The 26773-nt window shown below is 33.6% G+C and overlaps 1 protein-coding gene across 2 annotated transcripts; it reads right to left on the minus strand.

Annotated features, from left to right (window-relative positions):
* Nucleotides 1-419: 419 nt before the first annotated feature.
* LOC108469719 (peptidyl-prolyl cis-trans isomerase CYP21-4-like) lies at nucleotides 420-3859 on the minus strand. 2 transcript variants are annotated; one of them, XM_017770723.2, is made up of 8 exons: nucleotides 3711-3859; nucleotides 3108-3291; nucleotides 2837-2876; nucleotides 2552-2608; nucleotides 1981-2066; nucleotides 1199-1336; nucleotides 946-1096; nucleotides 420-799 (listed from the first exon to the last, which is right to left on the minus strand). In XM_017770723.2, exons 2-8 carry the CDS (start codon nucleotides 3257-3259, stop codon nucleotides 713-715), a joined length of 711 nt encoding a protein of 236 aa, XP_017626212.1. In that variant the 5' UTR covers nucleotides 3260-3291; nucleotides 3711-3859; the 3' UTR covers nucleotides 420-712. The 2 variants fall into 2 exon arrangements, with proteins under 2 accessions (XP_017626212.1, XP_017626211.1); XM_017770722.2 differs by having other exon boundaries at nucleotides 3539-3854.
* Nucleotides 3860-26773: the final 22914 nt, after the last annotated feature.

A 26773-nucleotide genomic window follows, 5' to 3' on the forward strand; every position in this document is an offset into this window, starting at 1 on the left:
ACATTTCATCCTTCTTATTCCTTTGAATTTCCTCAATTTTATAATCCAACCATCAGGGGGCACACGATTGAGGTACCTGAACTTGTCTTCATTACTAAGGGCTCAGGAGAGTTTTATGGTTCCCTTAGTAAAGAAACATTGTATTGACTTGCTATTGAAGCATATGGAAGCAGAGATAAATCCTGAAACTACGGCTGGGCATTGGTACTCGCTGAGTATTGCAAGATTCTGTAGAACAACCATTGTGTTGATTCTGACGCCTATCATTGGCTGCTAATTTGGGATAATTATAAGATCTGACCAAAAAATTGATCTACCAAAATGAGCATCATGACACAGGGTCCTAAACACGAGGCAAGAAAAAGGAACACTGATGGCGACCAGAAACTGGACTTGTAAATTGCCTCTTATCCAGCTGATTATACTAGATTACAAATACAATGTCCATTAGCATATTAAAACAGACTTACAAACAAATTCCAAGAGAAGAAATGAAAACAATATAGTATGATAGCAGAAAAAGGAAAACCAAAAGTGTAACCAGACAAATTTCCAAGAAGCCTGGCCAATGGACCTTGAGTAATGCCAGCCACAATAAGGTATAAAGTACAAGAAGGAATGCACTATATTTCTTCTGACCCATTTTTACTGATGGCGCTGAAACTATGTTTGGAATGACAGTGGTGAAAAACTTCTTTGCTTGTGTTTGATTTTAGACGCTTTGTTTCAGAGTCACACTGCGGATCGCTATTGAAGATTTAGGCCTATAATGCTCATCTGTATCCACTTCTTCGATTTCCTGAGCAAAAAAAATTGCAAAACACAAAAGATATAATCTAAGTGCAACTTCTTAGGTACATGACACACATGAAAGAGAGATAGTATGAAACATGTAATTAGTAACCAAAGAAGAAGAAAGGAAAGAAATTGAAGTTTGTTTGCTACCTGAACAATATCCTCTCCCTTAACGACCTTCCCAAACACAATAAGCTTCTCATTTAGATCTGGGATTGGTGCAGTTGTGATGAAAAGCTCAAATGCTCCATTATCACGCTTCTTCTTAGAAGTTCCAAGCATGAATGCTTCATGCTTCAAACTGGAAGAACATCACAACATTATTAAAAAGCATGCATTGCCTGCCCTTTGACAGGATGGTAAAGTAATGGGGCAAAATTAGTTTAATCACCAATGTACTAACCTGGTATCAAGTTGGCTGTAATGCTTTCCTTTCAAAGTCCAGTCCTCGGCTGCTTCTAGCTTGTCACTATCCCCAGCTTGAATAACATAGTGCTTTATAACATGGCGAAAAAGCATTCCATTGAAGTGCCCTTTGTGACTGCAGATAAATCGATTCATGATAGTGAGGATGACTTTTGAATGCACATTTTGTTCCTTTACACAGGTTAACAACATTCAGATGCACACCATGTTCAGCTAGAGGAAGGGAAGATGTGCATTTAAAAATAAAAAGAAAAGAACGAAAATCCAGCACTTCCTAGAGGTAGTTGGATGCTTGATTATACAATTATTCGAATCAACAAACCATGCATTTTGCACATCTATCACCCACGCCAACTTGAAAGTACAAACAAATGGTCAAACCGTTCTATGCCCAAAGATGCCAGATAAAACAATAAATGAAAGGCTAAACTTGAGTTAGAACAGAACATGAACTAGATGGAGACTCCTACATTAATTCCTTAAAATGGATTTGCAGCTTAAACCAAACGTTCAGCATGGTGGCTACTAGTTAACATGATATTGATAAATTTTTCATGCTTCCTCGATATGTATGGCAGAAAGCAGAAGGTAATTCTGAATAAAGGGGAATGTGATATACAGAAAATGAATCAATGTATTCTTGACTCTTCCACAAGCAGGATCTAATCAGCTCTATCTATATCCTTATTTCCGATCAAATATTTACCTTGTTGAATTTTATGATAGTTCTACATAAAGAAAATCCATCATTACACTTACCATAAATCAAGGAATTGATCAACAACCTCAGGAAAATTGTCCTTGAAGAGCTCCACAGTTATAGAGCCTTTTGCAGTATCTAAAATCTAGTCATAGAAGGGGGGAAAAAGAGTCAAGTCAGTGGATAAAACTCAAATAGGATTCAAATGTACAAGCCTAAAACCAAGATCAACTAGTCAGTGAACATCCCAGCCAACCTGTTAAGATTATAAGATAAAATTGATTCTCTAAGGAAGGTCTAAACAAGAAAGAGTTCTTTTTCTCCTAAGAGACATATTATAGATTTATGTTTTCTTAATAGATGCTGCAATTACAAGTAATAGCATAAAAATAGAAATTGTTTCTTAATGTCTTTTTAATAAATTCATGTACTCAGAGAAGCAAGTATCTGCAAGTTATTTGCACCGGAAAAGAAAATCAAACTATAAGTCAATCATTCATGTTCCATTTTACAACATCGTTTCCTGAAACTAAGCACAGCACATTCCAGGCAAGTAGAACAAAGAGTAGACATTATTCACTTGGGCATAAAGCACTAATCAAAGAGAGCTTGCCAAGTAAGGAAACCTACAGCATATCCAGGGAGATCAGATTTCTTCGAATCCACGAAAGAGTTGTCGGTGTCACCCTACCAGTCACAGGCAGCCACAGTCAATATAGAATATCCGAATAAACAATAAAGACAAAAGGAGAACTTCCTCGTAGTGTAAAGCATGTAAACTATGGATACATATGCAAACAATAACGGCAAAAAGTAGCCTTGAAATGTCCTAAAAGGATGATATATAGATATTGGGCAAAGACTATCAAGAAACCCATTATAGAATAAATAAACAAATTTCTATGAAGAGTGTACCTTAAAAACTGATTGCCTGTACTCAATTTGAGTTCTTGACCTAAAGACAAGAAAACTGGGTCAAATTCCATCAAATAAGAAACATTAACCCTAATTTATTCTCCACAAGCAGTTCCATTCCTAGATTTCCTTCTCTGGAATTAGCAGTTCATGCAGTACAACAAATAAATCAACATTATTTTCGAGAAAATAATATAGTTTACAAACATTGCAGCACCAAATCCCATTCTTATTATTTCCAATTATAGCCAATACAAAAATTGCAACTCACCTTTGAGACCAATGTCTGTACGTAGCATAGAGAAAAAACACAGTCACAACAACAATCAAACTATAGAGTATAATTGTTATAACACTGATTCGAGCTGGCCCTTTCTTCTTTTTGCTTTGTTGTAGCAAAGCTTGTGGTTTGATCCTCGCCATCAACTCAAATCTTCAGTTCCAACAATAAAATCCTGAATAATTATTATTTTCAAGTAAAAAGACGTCAGTATCAAATCCTAAGTCAATAAAGTCATTACCAACTATGGAACAGTACATATATGATGAAATTTCAAAGTTTAAAAAATGTATGTAAACAATTCATAACTAAATTTATTGCTTTATTCGGAAGATTTGGAACAACATAAATAAAGTTCATAGCATTTAGAAACAAAGCTAAAGTTGAAACATCCTAAGATCTGAGAATATATGAAAGCTTACGGAAAGCAACAAAACAGAAAAGATAATTTCTGACTTCAACTTTTCACCCCTGCTGAAAGAATAAAGAGAATTTTCTCGAGAAAACAGCAGATTAAGCCTCAAAATTTCAAATCGGTTATTATAAAATCAATCGAGAGAGAGAGAGAGAGCGAGAGAGAGAGAGAGAGAATACATGTATATTCCTTTTTTGGCGTGAATTTTCTGGAAAGAGAAAACGTTTTGAAGAAATTGTTTTGTTTCGCCCGGTTATTCTAATTTCTTCAAAGTCGTAATTTGAATTCTACTTCCATTCGTTTAACGACAAAAAGAAATGGAAAAAGTAAGGAAGAAATTAATTAGGAGCTATTGGGCCTATAACTACTACTTATAGGCCTTTTATTGGGCCTGATAAAATTGTTACTTGGATTTCAGTTTTGGGTCTAATATGAAATGCGTATGATATAGAATACTTCATATATTATAGAAAATTAAGTAAACTAATGTAGATGTCATCCAATTATGATTTTTTATTTTTTGGTAATCAAATTATAAAAATTCACAAATTGGTCATTCAATTACTAGTAAATTTCTTTTTTGGTTTCCTAACTATAAAAAGTTACAAAAATGTCATCCAAATATTCAATTTTGTCTTTTTAGTCACCAATGAGCTACCATAAAAAATGAAAACACCTAAAAAACCAAGATAGATGAGTGACCACAAAAAAATTTACTAATAATTGGGTAACCAAAAAAAAAAAAAAAAACTATAATTGGGTGACTATTAATATAGTTTGAAGAGAATCAGGGCAGGCCGAGATGGCCAAAGCTGTATAGCCTAAGAAGAGGTGGACTTGCAAAACAAAAAAGAATATTACTATAGCACTATAGCACTAGACTTAAGCCCAAATGCCTTGAAAATGAAATGAAATAAATAGTAATTATTATAATTATTTCAGAAATTTTAATAAATATATTGCAGCAATTGACCAAGTCCAAGTGCCTCGCAAATGAAATGAAATAAATAGTGATTATTATAATTATCCCCAAAAAAAAATTGTTGCAGCATAAGACTCAAGTCCAAGGGTCCTAAACATGAAGAGAAATAAATAATGATTTTTATAATTTTCTTGGAAAAGAAAAACAAAACTAGACTCAAACCCAAATGCATCGAAAGTGAAATTAAAAAAAGAAGCTAATTATTATAATTATATCTGAAAATTAAAAATATTTATTGCAGTCACAGACTCAAGCCTAAATTCCCAAAATAAAATGAAATAAATAGTGATTATTATATTTATCTTCAAAATAAAAAAATTACAACACCATACTCCAACCCAAGTGTCTTGAAAATGAAATAAAATAAATAGTTATTATTATAATTATCTAGAAAATTTTAAAATTTTATTGCAGTACCGTGTTGAAGCCCAAATTCATTGAAAATGAAATGAAACAAAATAAATAGTTATTATTATAATTATCCTAAACAAATAAACTTTTCACAGCACCATACTCAAACCCCAGTCCCTAAAAATGAAATGAAATAAATAGTTATTATTATAATTTTCTTGATTGAAAATAAATTATTGCAGTATCAGACTCAAGTCGAAGTGCCCTAAAAATGAAATGAAATAAAAAGTGATTATTATAATTATCCCAAAAAATTAAAAAAATATTTATTGCAGCCCCAAATTCGAGCCCAAATTTCCCAAAAATAAAATGAAATGAAATAAATAATGTATTATTATTATTCCAAAAAAAAAAATTTACAGCATCATACTCAAGTTCAAGTGCCCAGAAAACGAAATGAAATAAATAGTTATTATTATAACCATCTCAAAAAAATTAAAAAAACTAAATATTACAGTACCATACTCAAGCTCAAGTTCCTCGAAAATGAAATAAAATAATTAGTGATTATTATAATTTTCTCGTAAAACTAAAAAAAACTGCAACACCAGACTCAAGCCCAAATACCTCAAAAATAAAATAAAATAAATAGTGATTATTATATTTATATTAGAAAATTAAAAGAATTATTGTAGCAGCCAGGCTCAAACCGAAATCCCTCAAAAATGAAATGAAATAAATAGTGATTATTGTAATTATCTCGAAAAATTTAAAAAAAATGCAGTACCAGACTCAAGCCCTGATAAAAAAATGAAATGAAATAAATTGTGATTATTATATATCCTGAAAAATTAAAAAAAATTATTCAGCACCAACACAAGCCCAAGTGCCTTGAAAATGAAATAAAATAAATAATAATTTTATATTCATCCTATAATTTTTTTTAAAAAATATTATTGCTCTAGACTCAAGTCCAAGTGCCTAACAAAATGAGATGAAACAAATAATGATTATTATAATTACCCGGAAAATTAAAAAAAATTATTGCAACAACAAACTTAAGCCTAAGTACCCGAAAATAAAATAAATAGTAATTATTATAATTATCTCATAAAATTAAAAAAAATTGTAGCACCATACTCAAGCCCAAGTGCCTCGAAAATAAAATAAAATAAATAAATATTATTATAGTTATATTGAAAAATTTTAAAAAGTTTTTATTGCAGCGCTAGACTCAAACCTTGGTAAAACAATGACACGGGGGTGTTTGTGACACTATCGACGAATAAGTGTGCAGTGTCGCATAAACTGATTGCGAATAATATCCTAAAATTGTTGTTGTTGGCGAATATGTCGGCATCAATGTTATCATCAGGGCGAAATATGTTGGGGACGAACGTGCCACGAAAAACACACCTGGAGGAGGTATAGATGCAGGGTTCTACAATGGTGCATAGTATGGTGCTTGTGTAAAATACATGAGGTTAGTGAAAGGAAGAAGAAAATATGGAGGGAACCAATCAGGATGTGATGTAGAGATCGTTTCCACTTGTTGGGTTGGAGCCGATGACAAACCCGTCGTGCCATGTGGTTCAGACTTAGAATTTCGAGTCGATTGTCATAGCCTCTTTGGACAAACTTGCCTACTCCTCGCCTCTACCGATAGTAGATATGACTTCCTGTGGTGTTTAAACCATGGCATGCACTTCGCAGATGCCATTATTTTCTGTGCGAAAAAAGGTTCACACATAGGTATATCCCAAATGTCGATATATTCATTTTGGAATTCTTGTCAATTTTCGTCGGTTTCCCCCTGCAAATCAAGCTTGTGCAGTGCTTCAATGTCTTGCAATGGCAACAGATTATTTTGCCTCCACCCAAACTGTGGCATCACTTGATTAGATTTTTGCATCTCCATCATTGCGTAAACTACCAATGACACATTCGCATCCCACATTCTTTGATTGGCTAAATTTTCAGGTGATATACATTTTACGATTGCCAGATCAACATATGACATTTATTTAAACTGTAGTGTACAATTATAAATTTTGTTATGTAAAAATATTATATTTCAAATCATTACGTAATTATTATATGTTTGAAAAATTCAATAACTAACTTCGACTTTCGAGCGTTTATCTAACAACAACCAAATATCTTCAAGCTGTAACAGCCCAATTTTCAGTGGTGTCAGAAATAGTGATTCGAGATCACTAAATCCGACAAGTGAATTTCAAAATTTTATTAATTATAATTTATGAGTTAAAGTATGATTTTAGAAATATTCTTGAATTAGTGAATTTTGTGTTTTAACAGAATTATTAGGTTAAATAGTTTCAAAAATGAGATATCGAGACCTCGATTTTATAAAATGAGTCGTAAATATTTTTATAAATATTTATGGAGTGTCATTGAGTTAGTATTAAAGTTTCGTTAGAAATTTTTAATGTTTGGATAGTTAATTAATTAAAAAGGACTAAATAAAAAAAAAAGGTGCAAAACTTGCTACAATGATTAAATAGCTCAAGTGTTAAATGAGGGAGGACTTAAAAGGAAAATTAGCCTAAAGGGAATGGACGAGGCGGCATAAGCAAGAAAAAAATCTAAAATTAGGACAAAATTGTAAATTTTGCCAAATTAAACAAATAAAATATCAATTAAAAGAGAAATCTAGACAATTCTTCAAAATTGACAGCGAAAAATGCCATAGAAGAGCTTCTCCAACCTATTTTTTCATAATTTTGATACATGTGAGTTTATTTCTTGCCCTTTTCTTGTAATTTTTGTGTTTTTAAGACTTTTACAATTAGGTCCACTTATTGAATTCATTAGTTTTTGATTTTATGGGTGAAATTGAAAGTCATCATGGTTAAGTGCTGGAATTTTATGATGAATTATTTTGTAATTGAAGCTTTCATTTCATTATATGATGATTTTATTAAGTAATTTTGATAGAAATTGATTTTAAGACCTAATTGTGAAAAGTGAAGAATTAGGGTACGTGTTGAAATTATGAACGTCAAAGGCTGTAAAATAGCCTAAATTAAATAAATAAAGTGTTAATTGAGAAAAATTAGCTCAATTGATGGGTTAATTAAATAGGGACTAAATTATAAAAATTATAAAATTTGGGGTAAATATGTAATTTTGAAAATTGAAGGGTGTGAAGTGTGAAGTGAATTAGAATATAAATTAATGCTAATGAATGAAAAAAATTATATTATAGATTGAGAATCCGAAGATAAATGCGAAAAAGTGAAAATTACCGATTAGTCCCTGAATTTTTACAAATTCTATTGATTGGCCCAGGTAAATTCATATGGTTGGATTTTTATATTCAATTGTTAATTTAGGGATGATACAATATTCTTAATTTTTATTTTTGCTATTGAATTATGAAATTGAAATAATGTAAAAATCGAATTGAAAGTTCAAATCAAGGGATACGCAGGATTGAATACGTACGTTCAGTGACAAGTAATGAATTGACGGATAAGTCCATGGTTGGTCCATTGAAAAATGTGGAATGTAGGTATGGCTTTACAGTGAAAAGACCATACTGAGTTATGACATTGTAAAAGTAAATGTAAGTCCATGGTTAAACCATGACAGTTATATGTGTATAAGTGTAAGACCTTAGCTAAGCTATGGCAAAGTGACAAGTGTGCAAGACATGGCAAGGCCATGGCAAAGTGTGTGCAAAACTAAAGTGAAGTGTGGCATCAAGAAAACGACATACTCAAATCCGTAAGACGTTATCTAATTTGACGAAAAATGGTAAGTGACATGTTAACTAAAGTGATAGAAATTGAATAGTTGTTAATATGGAGCTCAATCATGTGATGTGTATTGACTGTGATTGTGATTGGCAGGAAATGATGGTAAATTATGTGGTTTATGAATTACTGTAGAATGTTTGGTAAGGTTTATCTTTACAACCTATGAACTTACTAAGCTTAGATAAGCTTACTCCTGTGTGTTGAATGTTCTTTGTAGATTGACATGAAATCCGTGGATTGGATCAACACATCAGGGCACACTATCTAGATTACTTCGGTAAATTCTATTGTGCATTTTAAGGTTTATATGGCATATATAGGGTTAATTAAAAGGAAGTGAATGTGTTATAAACTTAGTTATCAATATTTTTCACTAAAACAATTTTGGACAGCAGCAATAGTCCATGGAGGCCAAATTTTCTCGGGCCCAACAAGCCCAGATTAGACAAAAACAAAAAAAAACAAAAAACCAAACTAAAATTAAACTGTCTAGTTTAAAATTACAAGCCCAAAACCAATTAAAATTACAACCCAAAAAACAAATTGAAAGCCCAGTGGCCCAAAAAATTAACCCAAACCCTAGCCCGTAACTTAAACAACTTTTCAGAAACCCTAGGGTTTCCATCCAACCCCAGTGCCGTAGCCTCGGTTGCCCCGCACTCCACGTGCCTCCTTCAGCGTACCCTCCGCCCGAGGACTGCTTCCTTGCACCGAAATAGAAAGGTTTCCTTCGTTGACCTCTGCCCCAACCTGCAAACATGGCAAAGAAAGTAACAAACAAGAAGAAAGTAGAGAAGCAAAACAGTAACAATAAAAATAATGTATTTGTTTGGTTATAAAAGCCATCACCGAATGAATGTAAAAGGGGGGAGATTTTTGAATACAAAAAAAAAAGAGATTCAAAACACAAAGAAATCAAAAACAAAAGGTGTTCCTTTTCGTTTTGTTTTTATTTTTACTGGTTTTTTAAAGAGAAAAAAATACGAAAAGAAAGGGAAATCATCTGACCTTTCATATTCTGCCGCCGTAGTCGATAGAGGTTTGTCATTTTCGATGAAAAACGATGCTTCGAGGGGCTCAGAGACTCGAAGAGTGAAAAAAAGGACTTTTTTTTTATTTTTTTCGACCACCGTGGACGGCAGCGCCGTCGCCGGTGACTAGTGGCAGCCACGGTGGTCCGGCGCCGGAGCAATGGCTGGAGCCTTCAGAGGGAAAAGAGGGAATGAGAGAGTTTTCTTTTTTAAAAAAAAAAAGAAAAAGAAAAGAAAAGTGCAGAATGAATTGTTTTAAAAAAAATAGACTTTTATAAGGGTCAGAAACGATGCCGTTTTGGTCCATTGCCTTCAGCGCCAAAACGACGTCGTTTTGGTCTTGACCCGAAATTCGACCTGCCCTGTTAATAGGATCCGCATATTCTTGGACGAATGGGTTATTTACCCATTCAGTCCTTTCGCTTTTCAATTGATTTACAATAGGGCCCAAAATCTTCTCTTTTAATCTTTATAGATTTGGCCACCTATCTTTTGGCGCGTTTCAATCTAGTCCCTAGCTCGCACGCGTGTCCAGAAAATTGGGCTAATTTCTTAATCAGTCCTCGTGTGTTTTCGCGCGTTACATTTGGGCCCATTTATTATTTATCTTCTTCGAGTTATCACTTTAATTTCATTTAAGTTACAATTAAGCCCTTTTTTTATTTTAATTCATTCATTTATCCATTTATATTTATTTACTTGTTTAGTTATTTATTATTCTTTTATTTTATTCATTTGTTTATTAATTTACTTTTCTATTTATACATTATTCATTCATTCATTTATTTATTTTTGTTCTTGTATTCCTTTATTATTCTTTCATTTTTATTTTTTCTTTTACTAGTTATTCATTTTATTTATGCCTTCATTATTATTGGTATTTTATTATCTATTATTATTTTATTATTATCTATTCATCTATTTGTTTATTACCCTCTTTTATACCTTTAAAATTAGATTTTTTGTACATATATTGGTCCTATTACTATTATTATTATTATTATTATTATTATTATTATTATTATTATTATTATTATTATTATTATTATTATCTATTTATATGGCTTTATTACAAATTGTGCCTTAAATTTTATTTATATTTTAATTTGGTTCTTTACTTCAAATATTTTATAAACTCTTTCCTTATATTTATATTCATATTTATTTATTATTTTGTTATTATTGTCGTCACTATTATTTATTTATTTCATCTTTGCTTATTCATGTTTATATGTTTTATTCTTGTTGTAATTTGTTTGTTAATATTACTATGACTATTATAGTATATTAGTATTATCATGACGTTCATTTATTTATCATATATACTCGACTCGTATAATTGTTTTATATTATTGCATTATTATTACCCCATGCACTATGCTTAAATATAATCGGTTTTCTTTGTATTATATTTCAAATAAGCCCATGTCGTTTTAAACTTACGTTTGATAATTATTTAAAAGGATAAAATTTCAAAGTAAGACAATATTCCGTGTTTAGAAATTTGAGAGATCGTGCCCTAACATATTGGGCTTCAATTTTTCTCGTTTGACCCAAATGACCGAATATCCTTTTAAAAATAAAATGCATGAGTTTTGAAAAACAAAAGACAAGCATATTCTCAAGGGTTTAGAATGTCGTGTCCTAACATACTGGATGTGACATTTTATTACTTTGAGACAAGAAGGTCTTTAGCATCTGTTTCGATTTACTCAAGCAAATTCTTAGTAAAAATCAACAGTAAAAAAGAGAAGATCGTATTTTTAATTCTTTTTAGGTTTTTAACTTCCGACGTTAATACATTAATTAATCAATTAGGTACCAATTTTGGGCGTTACGAGGGTGCTAATCCTTCCTCGTACGTAACCGACTCCCGAACCCGTTTTCTCGAATTTCGTAAACCAAAATTGCTGTTTTAGTAAAACAAAACATTTTATTAAAATAATCAAATTATGAGGTGATCCGATCACACCTAAACAAAAAAGGATTGGTGGTGACTCCCATTTTCGATTTTCATTTTCAAAATAAAAGTCGACCCTATTTTTAAAAAAAATGGTTTCGACAGTCTAAATTTGAAATTTCACCAAAAATTGCAGAAATAGAATTAGAGGTTGAATAAAATATTAATTATATCCTATTGAGCCTAGTTTTACATAGAAGAAACGATGTAAGCAAAAGAATTTTATTTTATGAGATATTTGAATTTTTGTAAGACAAGGTTAGAATGATTTCGGGTTCCCTTATTTTGAATTTGGAAAATCATTAAAAGTTGTATAATAATACTTGGAGGTTTAAATTTATATGTTTAAATTCTTAATGAGTATATTTTCAAGAAAAACAAACAGAAGCATCATCCAAATTTCGTACTAAGAGATAATTAGTTTTTAGTAAAGAAAGGTCGAAGCTGTCAAATAGCAAAACAAGGATAAATTTAAAGATTTTACTGTACTAATTGGCCGAACCATAAATTCTGAAAATTTTATGATAGAAAGATATTTGTGTCTAGTTTGAAGAACATTAAACGAATCTTAATTTAAAATTTTGTAGCGCAAGATATAAATAATTTAGTGACTATGACTCGAGTAGACAGCTTTGATATGAACATAAGTAAATAGTGGAATTATGTGTAATTATTTTGTAAACTCCGGTAACATTCTGTAACCCTGCTTCGATAACGGATGTGAGTTAGGGGTGTTACACAAGCTACTCAGGTAGTCCCACATAACTCAACCCAAAGTTCCATCTACTCAAACAATATGTTAATTCAAACATATAAAAAATAAACAACATTTATTATGATAATTATATTATTATTAAATGAATTTTTATCTTATCACCAATGAGAATGTATAAGGAGTTTCGACTTGGAGACATAAAAATGGTAGTCGCCACTATTCCCATGACTACAGTAGGAGCATACGACCATTGGTTAACATCTTATCCAGTTTTGTCGTCCAACACAACTCTTGGTATAATGTGGCCAACATGGCTGATCCCTAACTGAGTTGACCGTTGTCGAAACCATTTTTTAAAGGGATGTTTGAAAAATGGGGATCGACTTTTGAAAAACGAAAATGGGAGTCGCCACCAACCTTTTTAGGTGTGATTGGATTACCTTATAAAACGTTTTAGTCTACGAAAATTAAGAAAATAGGTTCGGGAGTCGGTTACGTACGAGGAAGGATTAGCACCCTCGCAACGCTCAAAATTGGTACCAAGTTGAATAGTTTTCTGTCTTAATGTCAAAAATTTGAAAGAATTTAAAAATAGGATCCCTTTTTTTAAAACCGGAATTATTTAAGTTGAAAAAAATCGAGATTCCTTAGCTCCGAAAGAATACAAACATCACATCCAGCATGATAGGACACGATATTCTTAAACTCTCGTAACTAAAATCATCTCGTGATTTACAAAATCTATTTAGAAGGATACTTTAGGCATTTAGACAAACGGGAAATCGCAACCCAGTATGTTAGGGCACTATTTCCCGAATTCCTAAATATGAAAAACATTGCCTCATTTTAGAAAAATTTTTGGATAAAATATGACAATTAAATGAAATATAATTTTTAAAATAATGATTTGAGTAAAATTTAAAAATAATTTACTAAGAGTAATACTAAAAAATTATTAAAAAATGAAAGAGTTTGATATGATACTAAAATTATTAAAAATTAAAAATATATTAAAAATCAGGAAACATGGATTAAATCAAAATAAAAAGGGTTGAAAAACGAAGATGAACAAAAAATAAAATAAGAACAAACCGTAGAAAATAAGAACATAAGAGGGAGAGAAATTTGAGTGATAGCTCTCAAAAATTTTTATTGTTTCCCAAAACTCCAGTGTGTTTACAATGAAGGGAGAGGCCTCTATTTATAGTTGAACCTCCTCAAATCCAACGGTACAGATCAATTACATCAACGGTTATGATTAAAAAATATCTACAAATTAAATCTCTAAGATTACAAAATCATATCTTCTAAGATTGCATATCATATCTAAGATTGCAATCATATCTAAGATTGCATATCATATCTAAGATTGCATATCATTGAAGATTATATTTCCATATGAGTCAAGCTTGTAAATGGACTTTAAATCTTTTTAAGTAATAGGCCATTCCAGTCGGGCCAAATTATATTTGTAATTCTGAATTGAACTTGGACTTCGTTTTTTTTTGGGTTTATTATTTTTGTTTTTGGACTGATTTCTGGGCCCGAGAAAAATTGAGTGTCTACAGCTGCCCCTCTTTGCTCATTGTTGTGTAACAGGAATAGAGCAAAGAGTATAAAAGAACCAATTTTGCCCGGGCTCACCGAGTCTTGAGTTCTTGATCCTTGATCTTCTTTAAATGGCCTCTTGACGGCTTCAATCTGCTTCACTGCAACTCAAGAAGGCGATATCTGCTATCTTTGATCTGCTCCCCGTCTAATACAGAGACGCCAAATCTGTTATCTTTGATCTGCTCCCCGTCTAATACAGAGACGCCAAATCTACTTCTTCAATCTACTCCCGTCTAATCTGAGAGATGCCAATCATCATCTTGGATCTGCTTCGATGTAAACACATGAAGGTCGATCCGCTCCCGTCTAATCTGAGAGATGCCAAATCATCTTGGATCTGCTTCAATGAAGGTCTAATCTGTTATGTCTTTGATCTGCTCCCCGTCTAATACAGAGATGCCAAATCATCTTGGATCTGCTTCAATGAAGGTCAGATCTGCTGTGTCTTCGATCTGCTCCCCGTCTAATACGTTTAATACAGAGATGCCAAATCATCTTGGATCTGCTTCAATGAAGGTCAGATCTGCTGTGTCTTCGATCTGCTCCCCGTCTAATATAGATATGCCAAGTCATCTTGAATCTGCTTCAATGAAGGTCAGATCTGCTATGTCTTCGATCTGCTCTCCGTCGAATATGGAGATGCCAAATCTGTTTCTTCGATTTGTTCTCTGACAGTACAGAGATGCCAAATCATCTTAGATCTGCTTCAGCGTAAACATGTGAAAGCCAAATCTGTTATGTCTTCGATCTGCTCCTTGTCAACGCAAGGATGCCAAATCATCTTGGATCTACTTCGATGTGAAGACAACCGAAGGTTAGATCTGCTATGTCTTCGATCTGCTCTCTGTCGAATATGGAGAAGCCAAATCTGTTTCTTTGATTTGTTCTCTGAAAATACAGAGATGTTAAATCATCTTAGATCTGCTTTAGCGTAAACACGTGAAAGCCAAATCTGCTATGTCTTCGATCTGCTCCTTGTCAACGCAAGGATGTCAAATCATCTTGGATCTACTTCGATGTGAAAACATCCGAAGGTTAGATCTGCTATGTCTTCGATCTTCTCTCCATCGAATATAGAGATGCCAAATCTGTTTCTTCGATTTGTTCTCTGACAATACAGGGATGTTAAATCATCTTGGATCCGCTTCAGCGTAAACACCTACAGGTCAAATCTGCTATGCTTTAGCCTGTTACCCTACTGCTTAGGGGGTTAAGGAGCATCAATCTTCATTGTCCCTTGAAGGATATAACTTGTATAATGTGTATGAGTTCATGCCTAATGATTAGGATGCTATGATCGAAGTGAGTCAAATGCTCCTAATTAAACCTGTTATAATGCAAAATGTTTATGAATATGACCCCTATTCTAGACGTCACCACTCATTCTTTCGTCGAAGTTTATCCTTATTTCTCTCGAAGTATCATTCCTACTCAGCCTATGGGTTTGTACCATTCTTCAAATGCTATGACCCACCAAAAATGTCTGTAAGATGATCCTTTCTTAGGATCGAGTCTTTTGATTTGCCCAATCATCATTTTGGACTGAAGAAAGAATTTTCTCGAGTTCTTTCAAACCTCACTTACGTGAATTCTTCGAACAATTGTTCTGTTTTAGTTTCTTTTATTATCTAGAAATTTCCAGAGTAATGAGTAAAACTTCATTTGTGAAAATTATTTAGTTCATCTATCATTATTTTAATGCAACATACTTTAAGAATAATGGAAGATGAATTTAATCTTGAGAATAATTAGATTTGAATAAATTTGTCAAAAATTCAAAGGAAATTAATCTGAAAGCCTATCTTTGAGAAGAAAAAGAATCTAAAGATAGCAAACATGACAAAAGTTAGATGCCCTAGATATCGCCGCTTGAGCGTTTATATGCTAGCTCCATGAAGACTTTCTTGAATTCAACATGTGTTTAAAAGATCCAAAGTACTTTGTTGATGCCCCGATATGCAACGCGCTTCACTCTTTGTTGAATTAGATATAGCAAGAGTATCGTGTGCTCTTCAAAATTTGAGCTGCCCTTTCGGGTTTTCAACTCAAAACCCCTTTGGTCACAAGGCGCCCTTTACGGGTTTTCACCTTGGCCTCTTCATTTTTTTTCGAAAACTCAAGGCGCCCTTTGCGGGTTTTCACCCTGAATTCTTCTCTCCTTTAGACAAAGTACTTTTTGACTGAGTCTGAATTCACTGGATTGGGAAAACTCTTCCTATCCATTTCCGTTAAGATCAATGCACCCCCAGAGAAGGCCTTCTTCACGACATACGGCCCTTCCCAATTTGGCATCCATTTTCTTCTAAAGTCCTTCTGAATAAGGAGGATCCTTTTCAGTACAAGATACCCCTCGTGGAATTCTCTTGGTCGCACTTTCTTGTCGTAAGCTCGCATCATTCGTTTCTGATACATCTGACCATGACGAATAGCCTTTAGCCTCTTTTCCTCAATCAAGTTCAACTGATCATATCGCGATTGTATCCATTCAGCTTCATTCAACTTTATCTCTGACAAAATTCGAAGAGACGGTATTTCCATTTCAATGGGTAACACTGCTTCCATCCCATAAACCAATGAGAAAGGAGTTGCCCCGGTAGAGGTTCTGACAGACGTTCTGTAAGCTAAGAGTGCAAATGGTAACTTCTCATGCCAGTCTCTGTAGGTTTCAGTCATTTTCTCCACTATCTTCTTGATGTTTTTGTTAGCAGCTTCCACTGACCCATTCATCTTTGGGCGATACGGCGAAGAGTTATGATGCTTAATCCTGAACTGACTGCAAATTTCTGATATCGTTTTATTGTTCAAGTTCAGTGCATTGTCTAATATGATCCTTTCAGGCATCTCATACTGACAAATAATCTCTTTCTTCAAGAAACGACTTACAGCCGACTTAGTAACTGTAATAGCCCAAATTTAACTGGGCCTTAAAACCAAATGAAATAAATAAGTAAATAAAGGATTGTTTATTTAACAGTCCATATAAAGTCCAGTTTACAAGAGCCCAAACACAGGCCTAAATACCTCAGACCCGTTATACCCAAGCAGACCGGTTACAACCCAAAGAAGCCTAAAAAGCGCCCAAACAAACCAGACTTAAACTAGACCAGCCCAACTTAAACCAGACCCAAACAAACCCACCTAATACTAATAAACCCGAAGGCCCAAATAGTAGGGGCCCAAATGACTTTCAGATAGGGTTAGAAACCCTAGCTCTTCTTCTCCTCAGCACCGCAACGAAGTTCTGGAAACCCTTCGACGCATGCCATTCCAGTAGCCCCATCAGCGCCGTGATTCTAGGATCTGTGATCGGTGCACTAATCAGAGGCCAGAGATTCCCTTGCTCGATTGCCTGCAAGAAAAGGAAAGAAGCAAGAATCAGAATCGGGGTTTACTTTTTTAGATTTATTTGTAAAGCAGTATAAATAGATGTAATACGATGTAAAAGGCGGCGGATTTTGACAGAATAGAAAATATACTTACACATATTCATTCAGAGAAATACAAACAGTTTCTAAAAAGGTGATTTAATCGTTATCTCGTTCTTTATCTTTGAGTGCATATATATGAATTGTTTTAGCAAAAACTATTGATGTTCAAAGGAAAAAGGAGTTACCTGTGGAAGGACGAAGGTTTTAGACCCTCAGACCATCGTGTACGACGGCGCGTGGGCGCCTGTAGGACTGATGACCGGAGCGTGGCCTACGGAGGCCAGAGCCCGGAGGGTCTCTCCTCTTCCCTCTTTCAGTGGGTTTTTAAACTTTTTTTTTTTTTTTAAAACTTAGGTTTCAAATGATTTAAAACTAAGAATTTGGCTTATATAGCCTTGACGAAACGACGTCGTTTCCGCTTAAGTCAATAAGCCTAAAAACGGCATCGTTTTAAGACCCTAGGATCCGCGCGTTGACCCGATTACCTGGGGAGGATCCGCTTGTTTATGAGGATTAGGTTAATGACCCAATTAGTCCCTCCACCTTTTTTATGTTTACAATTTTATTTTATTTTATTTATGATTTGGCCCTGATATTTTGTTTCAGTTTAAATTTAGTCCTTGCAGTAACCATTTTAAGTCCTAGATTAAAACGATGCCGTTTAGGGACAAGAGAAAATTTCCCGATGAGTCCCTAGGGTATTAATGGTCGTTTCAATTAGGTCTGATCTCAGTTATTTTCTTATTAAATTAGCTACTGACTTTTATTTATGTTCAATTTAATCCTTTTTATCCCTTTTAATCTATTTATGACTGTTTATTTTAAACTTTATAGATATACTATTATATTTTAATATGAATATACGTATTATATATCTTTAAATTATTTACTTATATTTTATTATATTATATTACTTCATATCTTTCTATTATCATATTAATTAACATATATCATTACTTATTATTTATTATAATATATTTTTATCACATAATGTTTATATATCTTTATATTATATATTATATAATTATTTTATTATACATTATTTTATATTATTATCATTTATTATATATTATTTTTACAAACTATTATTATTTTACATTATTATTTATATATTATTATTATATTTTTACTTGTATTACGTATTCTTTATATTATTTATATATATTAAATATTATTTTACATATATACTTTCATATTATATATTATAATTATTTTATATTATTATGTCATCTTTTATACCATTATATATATTTTATCAATATATTATTATCATTAAAAGTTTTAACTTGTATTATATACTTATTTTTATTTATATGTTAATAATTACTTTACTTATATTCTATTATTACACATTTTGAAGATATTATAATATAATAATTTGTAATACGTATATTTCATCACTAATTACTTATTTCATATTATTCTAAACTTATATTTATATATATTATACAATTATTTTATTATAAATATAGATTCTTTCATATTTGATATTTTATACATTATTTTTCTAAACCATTATATTTTATATTTTTATATAATTATTATTCTTATAAATATATTTTTTATTATATATTATATCACATTTTTATATATGCTCATTCTATTTATCAATCATTTGTATTATACATATATTTTTTAAAACTTATGTTTTTATTATTATACAATATTTGCTTTTACTTTTATAATTTATTTTCAAATGCATTTTTTATATATGTGTTGAAATTGTATATCATGCATCATTTGTGTTTAAATATATGTTGAATTATATGTTTAGGGATTTTACCTATTCTTCGTAAATATGTATTGTGTTTTATGTATATTTTTCTTATTTAAAATTGTCATGTTTTATTTCTTATATATGTTGGTTAGTGTATGATATTTATCTGTTATGCTTTTACTTACCTATTATTATAATATGTTATCTCGTATGTTATGTTAATATGCTTCTTCATGCATCAGTTTTAAAAAAAAAAGACTTCAAAGTTTTCAAAAATAAAAAGGCAATGCTTGGTATTTGAAAGCTTCGAGAAAAGTAGTGCCCTAACTTATTGGGTTGCAACTTTTCTCGTTGAGTTCGAATAATCAAGTACCCTTCTAAGTTTTTTTAAGATTTTCAAAATACGAGCAACTGTCTTGGAAGTTCAAAGCGTTGTGTCCTAACTTACTGGATGTGGCGTTTTGTCGTTTCGAGATAGGGATTTCCAAAAAGGCTAACTTAATGTCAATATTTTGATACAAGTGAATCCCAATTTTCAAAATCAAAATATTTTAAAGAGGATTGTATCTTAAAATTTTTAAAATTTCCGACCTTAAAGACATTTGATAATTAATTAGGTATCAATTTTTGGGCGTTACGAGGGTGCTAATCCTTCCTTGTACGTAACCAACTCCCGAACCTGTTCTTTTTATTTTGTAGACCAAAACTAATAATTTTAAAACAAAATGTTTTAAAGGTGATCCAATCACACCTAAAAAGATTGGTGGCGACTCCCGTTTTCATTTTTTAAGTCGATTCCCATTTTTCCAAAACCTGATTTTAAAAAATGGTTTCGACAGTAACATTCACATAAGAAGCAGTCTCTACCCACTTCGTGAAGTAATGAATGACCACAAAAATAAAACGATGCCTATTTGAAGCTTTTGGTGATATTGGCCCAATGACATCCATGCCCCGCATAGAAAAAGGCCATGGAGAAGTCATAACGTGTAGAGGTGAAGGTGGTACATGAATCTTGTCTCCATAAATCTGACATTTATGGCATTTTTTGGCGTAGTTGATACAATCCCCTTCCAAAGTAGACCAATAATATCCAAACCTCATGATTTGTCTAGCCATCGTGAAACCATTAGCGTGCATCCCACAAACACCCTCGTGAACTTCTTCCAAGATTAACTTAGCTTCCACGGCGTCAACACATCTCAATAGTACTTGGTCCTTTCTTCTTTTGTACAAGATGTCCCCATCCAAAACGTAGTTGCAGGCTAATCTCCTTAAAGTTCGCTTATTATTTTCAGTTGCCTGTTCTGGGTATTTACGATCTCTCACATATCGTAATATATCATGATACTAAGGGTTATCATCCTTTTTTTCTTCCTCAATGTTACAACAGTGAGCTGGAGCCTCAAAGATACTCATCTGAATGGGTCTCATCTCCTCCTTTTTATTCACTTTAATCATTGAAGCCAAGGTTACTAGAGTATTTTCCATCTGGTTTTCGTCTCGTGGGATATAATTGAAAGTGATGTCATCGAACTCCTCAAGTAACCCTAAAACTACCTTTCAATAATTGATCAATTTAGGATCCCTTGTCTCCCATTCACCTTTAAGCTGGTAAATTACCAACGCGGAGTCTCCATAAACTTTCAAGGTTCTTATTTTTTCGCTCTATAGCCGCTCGAAGTCCCATGATGCACGCTTCATACTCGACCATATTGTTTGTGCAATCAAAATCCAACTTGCACGTGAATGGATAATAATCACCATTTGGGGATACCAAGACTGCCCCAATTCTATTTCCCACTGCATTGGATGCCCCATCAAAGCTCAACTTCCAAGAATAGTCCTCTGTAGCTACTACACACATCAACTCCTCATTTGGGAAATCAAAATTCAACGGCTCATAGTCTTCTAGAGCTCTACTAGCCAGAAATTCCGCTATCGTACTTCCTTTTATAGCCTTTTGGCTCACATAAACTATGTCAAACTCTGAAAGCAGAATTTGCCACCTTGCCATTCTTCCATTCAAAGCTGTTGACTCCATCATATACTTCAGAGGATTAAGTTTTGAAATAAGCCAAGTAGTATGATACAACATATATTGCCTCAACCTTCGAGTCGTCCAGATTAAAGCACAACACAACTTCTCAATTGGCGAATATCTCATCTCACACTCTGTGAATTTCTTGCTGAGGTAGTATATCGCCTTCTCTTTTCTTCCCGACTCGTCATGTTGGCCAAGCACACATCTCATAGAATTGCTAAACACTGATAAGTACAGAATTAATGGTCTACCTAGATTAGGTGGAGATAACACAGGAGTATTTAACAAGTATTGCTTAACCTTATCGAAAGCACTCTGGCATTCCTCATCCCAAGTACCTTGGTTGTGTTTTCTAAGGAGGCGAAATATAGGGTCACATTTCTCAGTTAATTGTGAAATAAACCGAGCAATATAATTCTACCTTCCAAGAAAACCCCGAACTTCTTTCTGAGTATGCGGTGAAGGCAAATCTTATATAGCTCTAACTTTGTCTGAATCAACTTCTATTCCTTTTTCACTGACCACAAAACCTAGTAACTTCTCTAACCTGGCTCCGAAAGTGCATTTTGCCTGATTAAGTTTTAACTAAAACTTCCTTAATCTCAAGAATATTTTCTTTAAAACCTCAATATGTTCCTCTTCTGTTCGAGATTTGGCAATCATATCATCAACATACACCTCAATTTCCTTATGCATCATATCATAAAATAAGGTCACCATAGCCCTTTGGTATGTTGCCCCTGCATTCTTTAGCCCAAAGGGCATTACCTTGTAACAGAAAGTCCCCCACAAGGTTATGAAGGTGGTTTTGTCCATGTCTTCAGGATGCATCTTTATCTGATTGTACCCTGAAAAACCATCCATGAAGGAGACCAACGAATATCCCTCTGTGTTGTCTACCAAAGTGTCTATGTGAGGCAGAAAGAAATTATCTTTTGGGCTAGCTTTGTTCAGATCCCTGTAATCAACACACATTCGTACCTTCCCATCCTTCTTAGGAACTGGTACAATGTTAGCTACCCATCCAGAATACTTCACCTCTTGTAAGAATCCTACATCAAACTGTTTCTTGACTTCATCCTTTATTTTTAATATGATATCTAGTCTCATTCTTCGCAACTTCTGTTGAACTGGTTTACAATCATGTCTTATTGGAAGACGATTCACCACAATATCAGTATTTAACCTTGGCATATCTTGATAGGACCATGCGAAGATATCCTTGAACTCTCATAACAACTCAATTAGTTATTGCCTTATATCATCAGCAATATGCATGCCAATTTTCACCTCTTTCCCTTCCTCTAGGGCTACATTCTCTACTGTCTCTTTCTCATGTGGCATGATTTGTTTCTCCTCCTGTTTCACCATCCTCAAAAGATCTAGAGACACATCATAATCCTGGACATCTTCAAAATCCTGTGATTCCTCTAAACACATGTCTTGCTCACGAGAGAAATCAGGATTTGTAATATCAATGCTCATGTCATTGATATCTAGGGACCTGTGAAGTATAAAGAATATACAAAGAATGAATGAATTTAAGAATGATTATTTATATGCTATGAATGAAAGAATAAGAATTGCCAAAATTTAACGGAATATTGGTTGATAAAAATGAAACAATACTCGTTCAAATTGATAAAGTTATGCTTTTTTAAAAAATAATAGATGATTGTAAGCCCATTTCACAAATGAAATCCTATTACTCCTAGGCTCTAGAGTAACAAGAATGTTTCGAGAATTACTCTGAAAAATTCTTAGAGACTACAGGAAGTTCCTCTATAGTCCAATTGTTTAGAGAGCTTCCCGATTCGTAAGGGCGAATGCCCTCAAGTTTTCCTTGCTCCGATCCTTTGTCGTGTATTGCTCTCTTTCTCCCTATTAATTTTAACTAATTAGGGTCTTTCTATAAACTTGGATGCATATGATACAATGAGATGCTATGAAATGTAAATGCATGAATGCAAAAAGATGTCGATTCTGATTCAATTTCATTTTAGAAAACGTTATTTAAGGAACAAAAATCTTTTCATAAAACGGATTACAAATACACTTTCGCCAGTAGGCCTAGAGTCTTAACCCTATCTAATAACAATGTTAACTCTTGTCCTCTGTCTGACGATGACTCATACATTATACTCAGCGTTCTAGCTTGTACTGCCAAACCCTGCAAGTGTTCAGCAACCTCTCGAATCTGAACTAAGGCTTCCCCCATGTGATAATCCCTATTTCCAACTTGATCCTGAAGATGGTGAAGTTCTCCCTTCCACTGTTCTTCTCTTGCTTCGAGCTGCTCAATCCGTAGCTCACAGCCCTGTAGTGCTGCTTCCAACCTTCTAATATCGTGCTTCATTTTCTCGATCTTATTCAATCTTGCCTTTAACTCGACTGCAAGGTTACGATTTCGGTGATGATGAAGAGATCGTCCAAGTTCAGCCACCTTAGTTTTTAATACTTGATTTTCCTTCTCTAGGGCCTGATTACGCAACTACATCTCTTGGAACTTCTTCTCTCAATACTCGGCTTTGGCTCTTTCTTCCTGAATCTTTTGCTGCCACTGTTCTAGAGATCTCCCTAATCCGACCCTTTTCAACGTTACCTGGGCCTTTTTGTAGTGCGTCTTTAAATCATCTCGATCTTCCTCTTTTCCTTTTTCACCTTCTCGACTTCCATCTTTTGAACATCAATATCGAGACTTAAGCACATTTTTTCCTCTTCGAGCTTCTCAATCCTCTTTTCAATTTCTGAATTCTTTCTCTCGAACTCTTGCTTCATAACCTCCAACTCTGATGGAATCACTCGTAAACTCTCCTCTAATGATCGAGCCACTCCCAAAATTGGCCTAGGGACATTATCATTGACTCTCCTACTAAACTACCCTTTATACTCAAGGATTGACGTAGAGCTTTCAGTCAAGATCTTCATACAGAAAGGCTTCTTCCAAGCCTCAGAAATCTCTCGTATCTTCTTCTTATAGTGATCTCCTTTATAAGAGAAATCACTTTGAGCTAGACCCTGTGTAACTGGCATGAACTGTCTCGCTCTATATTGCCTTAGAACAAGCAATGGTGCATATCCAACAACTCCCTAAATTCCTGACAAAGGGACCCAATCAAAACTGCCACAGCAGTAAAGGACTTCACTAGGAACTGACTAAGGAGCCTTCCACATAACATCTTCCTCTCGAAGATTCTGAAGAATGTTCATCCACCTCTCCTATGAAATGTCATCTCTCCTCGGCATGTCTACTGCTTCTTTTAAGGGAGAATAACCCTCAAAGAATACTCGGCAAGAAACCTTATCAAGCTTCTAAAAATGACTGTGGAACCAAACCAATAGTAACTGTACATATCCAATGAATCTACCTTCGCCGGCTCTCCGACATGCACTCAAAGATCTAAATGTCTCAGCTAGGATTGTTGGTACCGGTGTATTCTGCTCACCAATGCGATCGAACAAATCCGTAACTGCCTCATCTATGTGCCCCAACGCTGTTGGGAAAATCACAATGCCGTAAATACTCAAAGCCAGGACGTTGAGCCTTTTCTTTACGTCTGGATATATCGATATCAAATCCCTCAAAACGGCTTATGGAATGCACTTACTATCACCCTTTTGCTGTATACGAGCTACAGCCCACTGGTCACTCATCCCAGTAATCATCACCAACCTTTTTGCAAAAGTTGGAAGACTAGCAGGCTTAACATAAGCCTTGTGACCCTGAATCCTCAAGCAAAGCAGTAAAGTCGTATACTCCTCCAAAGTAGGTCAAGATCAACATCACCAAATGTAAAGCAACTATAAGCAGGGTTCTAGAACTTTACCATAGCTCGAAACAAGTGCCTATCTACTTTGACGTCTAGCAAATAGAGAAGGTCTCCATAATTCTGATAGAAAAGCTGCTTAGCCTCATCATCCCATTGGGCTCAAATGTTTCTCAGCTCCTGAAACTCATTCTGCATCGAATTAATACGGGTGAAGTCCCATAACTCTGACGTATATTCCTCAGTGACATTATCTCCTTTCTCTAACTGGGTTTTCTCTGACTAGGAACAGACAGAAGCATTGTCCTCCACTCTATCAAGGTATTCATTCCTTATTACAAAACTTTCTAATCTAGAAATCGAGCCATGAATCGACACCTTTAAATGCCAAATGACATGCAATGACAGCAAAATAAAAATAGGTCAGTATCATGATAAACAAGTACTTACAAGGGTAACTTACTAAAGGCTATCACTATCTTTCCTAAACTCTTTAAAGTTCACTATATGAGTTTTAGCTCTAAAGCAAGGGTACCTGAACCAGCAGATTCCTTGGTCTTCACCCATTATAGGCTCATATAGACCAAGTTCAGTTTAGGGGGACACATTTCCCTATGACCATACGGAGATGAAAATCTCACGAAGACATAGGTACAGTATTTCGGAAGCAATCCACTAGCTCATACGAAGGTGAAAACCTTACGAAAGCGTAGCTTCTCACTCCCACTTAAGAGTGTGACCACAACGGTCATGCAAATGTAATGTACAGCAATAAGGTAACAAACATATGCAACAAACACATGTAAAAAGGATCCAATTTTAAATTTTCCAAACTTCCGACATTAAGACAGAAAATATTCAATTTCTTGGCCTGACTCTCTTAAGTCCCCAGTGGAGTCGCCAAGCTGTCGAAACCATTTTTTAAAGGGATGTTTGAAAAATGGGGATCGACTTTTGAAAAATGAAAACGGGAGTGGCCACCAACCTTTTTAGGTATAATTGGATCACTTTATAAAACGTTTTGGTCTAGAAAATTAAGAAAACAGGTTCGGGAGTCGGTTACGTACGAGGAAGGATTAACACCCTCGCAACGTCCAAAATTGGTACCAAATTGAATAGTTTTCTGTCTTAATGTCAAAAATTTGAAAGAATTTAAAAATAGGATCCCTTTTTTAAAATCGAAATTATTTAAGTTGAAAAAAATCGAGATTCCTTAGCTTTGAAAGAATACAAACATCACATCCAGCATGATAGGACACGATATTCTTAAACTCTCGTAACTAAAATCATCTCGTGATTTACAAAATCTATTTAGAAGGATACTTTAGGCATTTATACAAACGAGAAATCGCAACTCAGTATGTTAGGGTACTATTTCCTGAATTCCTAAATACGAAAAACATTGCCTCATTTTAGAAAAACTTTTGGATAAAATATGACAATTGAATGAAATATAATTTTTAAAATAATGATTTGAGTAAAATTTAAAAATAATTTACTAAGAGTAATACTAAAAAATTATTAAAAATGAAAGAGTTTGATGTGATACTAAAATTATTAAAAATTAAAATATATATAAAAAAATCAGGAAACATGGATTAAATCAAAATAAAAAGGATTGAAAAACAAAGATGAACAAAGAATAAAATAAGAACAAATCGTAGAAAATAAGAATGTAAGAGGGAGAGAAATTTGAGTGAAAGCTCTCAAAAATTTTTATTGTTTCCCAAAACTCCAGTATGTTTACAATGAAGGGAGAGGCCTCTATTTATAGTTGAACCTCCTTAAATCTAACGGTACAGATCAATTACATCAACGGTTAAGATTAAAAGGTATCTACAAATTAAATCTCTA

The sequence above is a fragment of the Gossypium arboreum genome, chromosome 8, assembly GCF_025698485.1.
Source record: "Gossypium arboreum isolate Shixiya-1 chromosome 8, ASM2569848v2, whole genome shotgun sequence".
In the NCBI taxonomy this organism is placed as follows: Eukaryota; Viridiplantae; Streptophyta; class Magnoliopsida; order Malvales; family Malvaceae; genus Gossypium; species Gossypium arboreum.

What these genes read in the sequence shown, in the direction of transcription:
- LOC108469719 (XM_017770723.2), bottom strand. Translation starts at nt 3,259, where the DNA reads ATGGCGAGGATCAAACCACAAGCTTTGCTACAACAAAGCAAAAAGAAG. An exon ending in TACAGACATTGGTCTCAAAG is followed by an intron (nt 2,877 to 3,107) that starts GTGAGTTGCAAT and finishes TCTTGTCTTTAG; the next exon opens with GTCAAGAACTCAAATTGAGT. An exon ending in ACAGGCAATCAGTTTTTAAG is followed by an intron (nt 2,609 to 2,836) that starts GTACACTCTTCA and finishes TGTGACTGGTAG; the next exon opens with GGTGACACCGACAACTCTTT.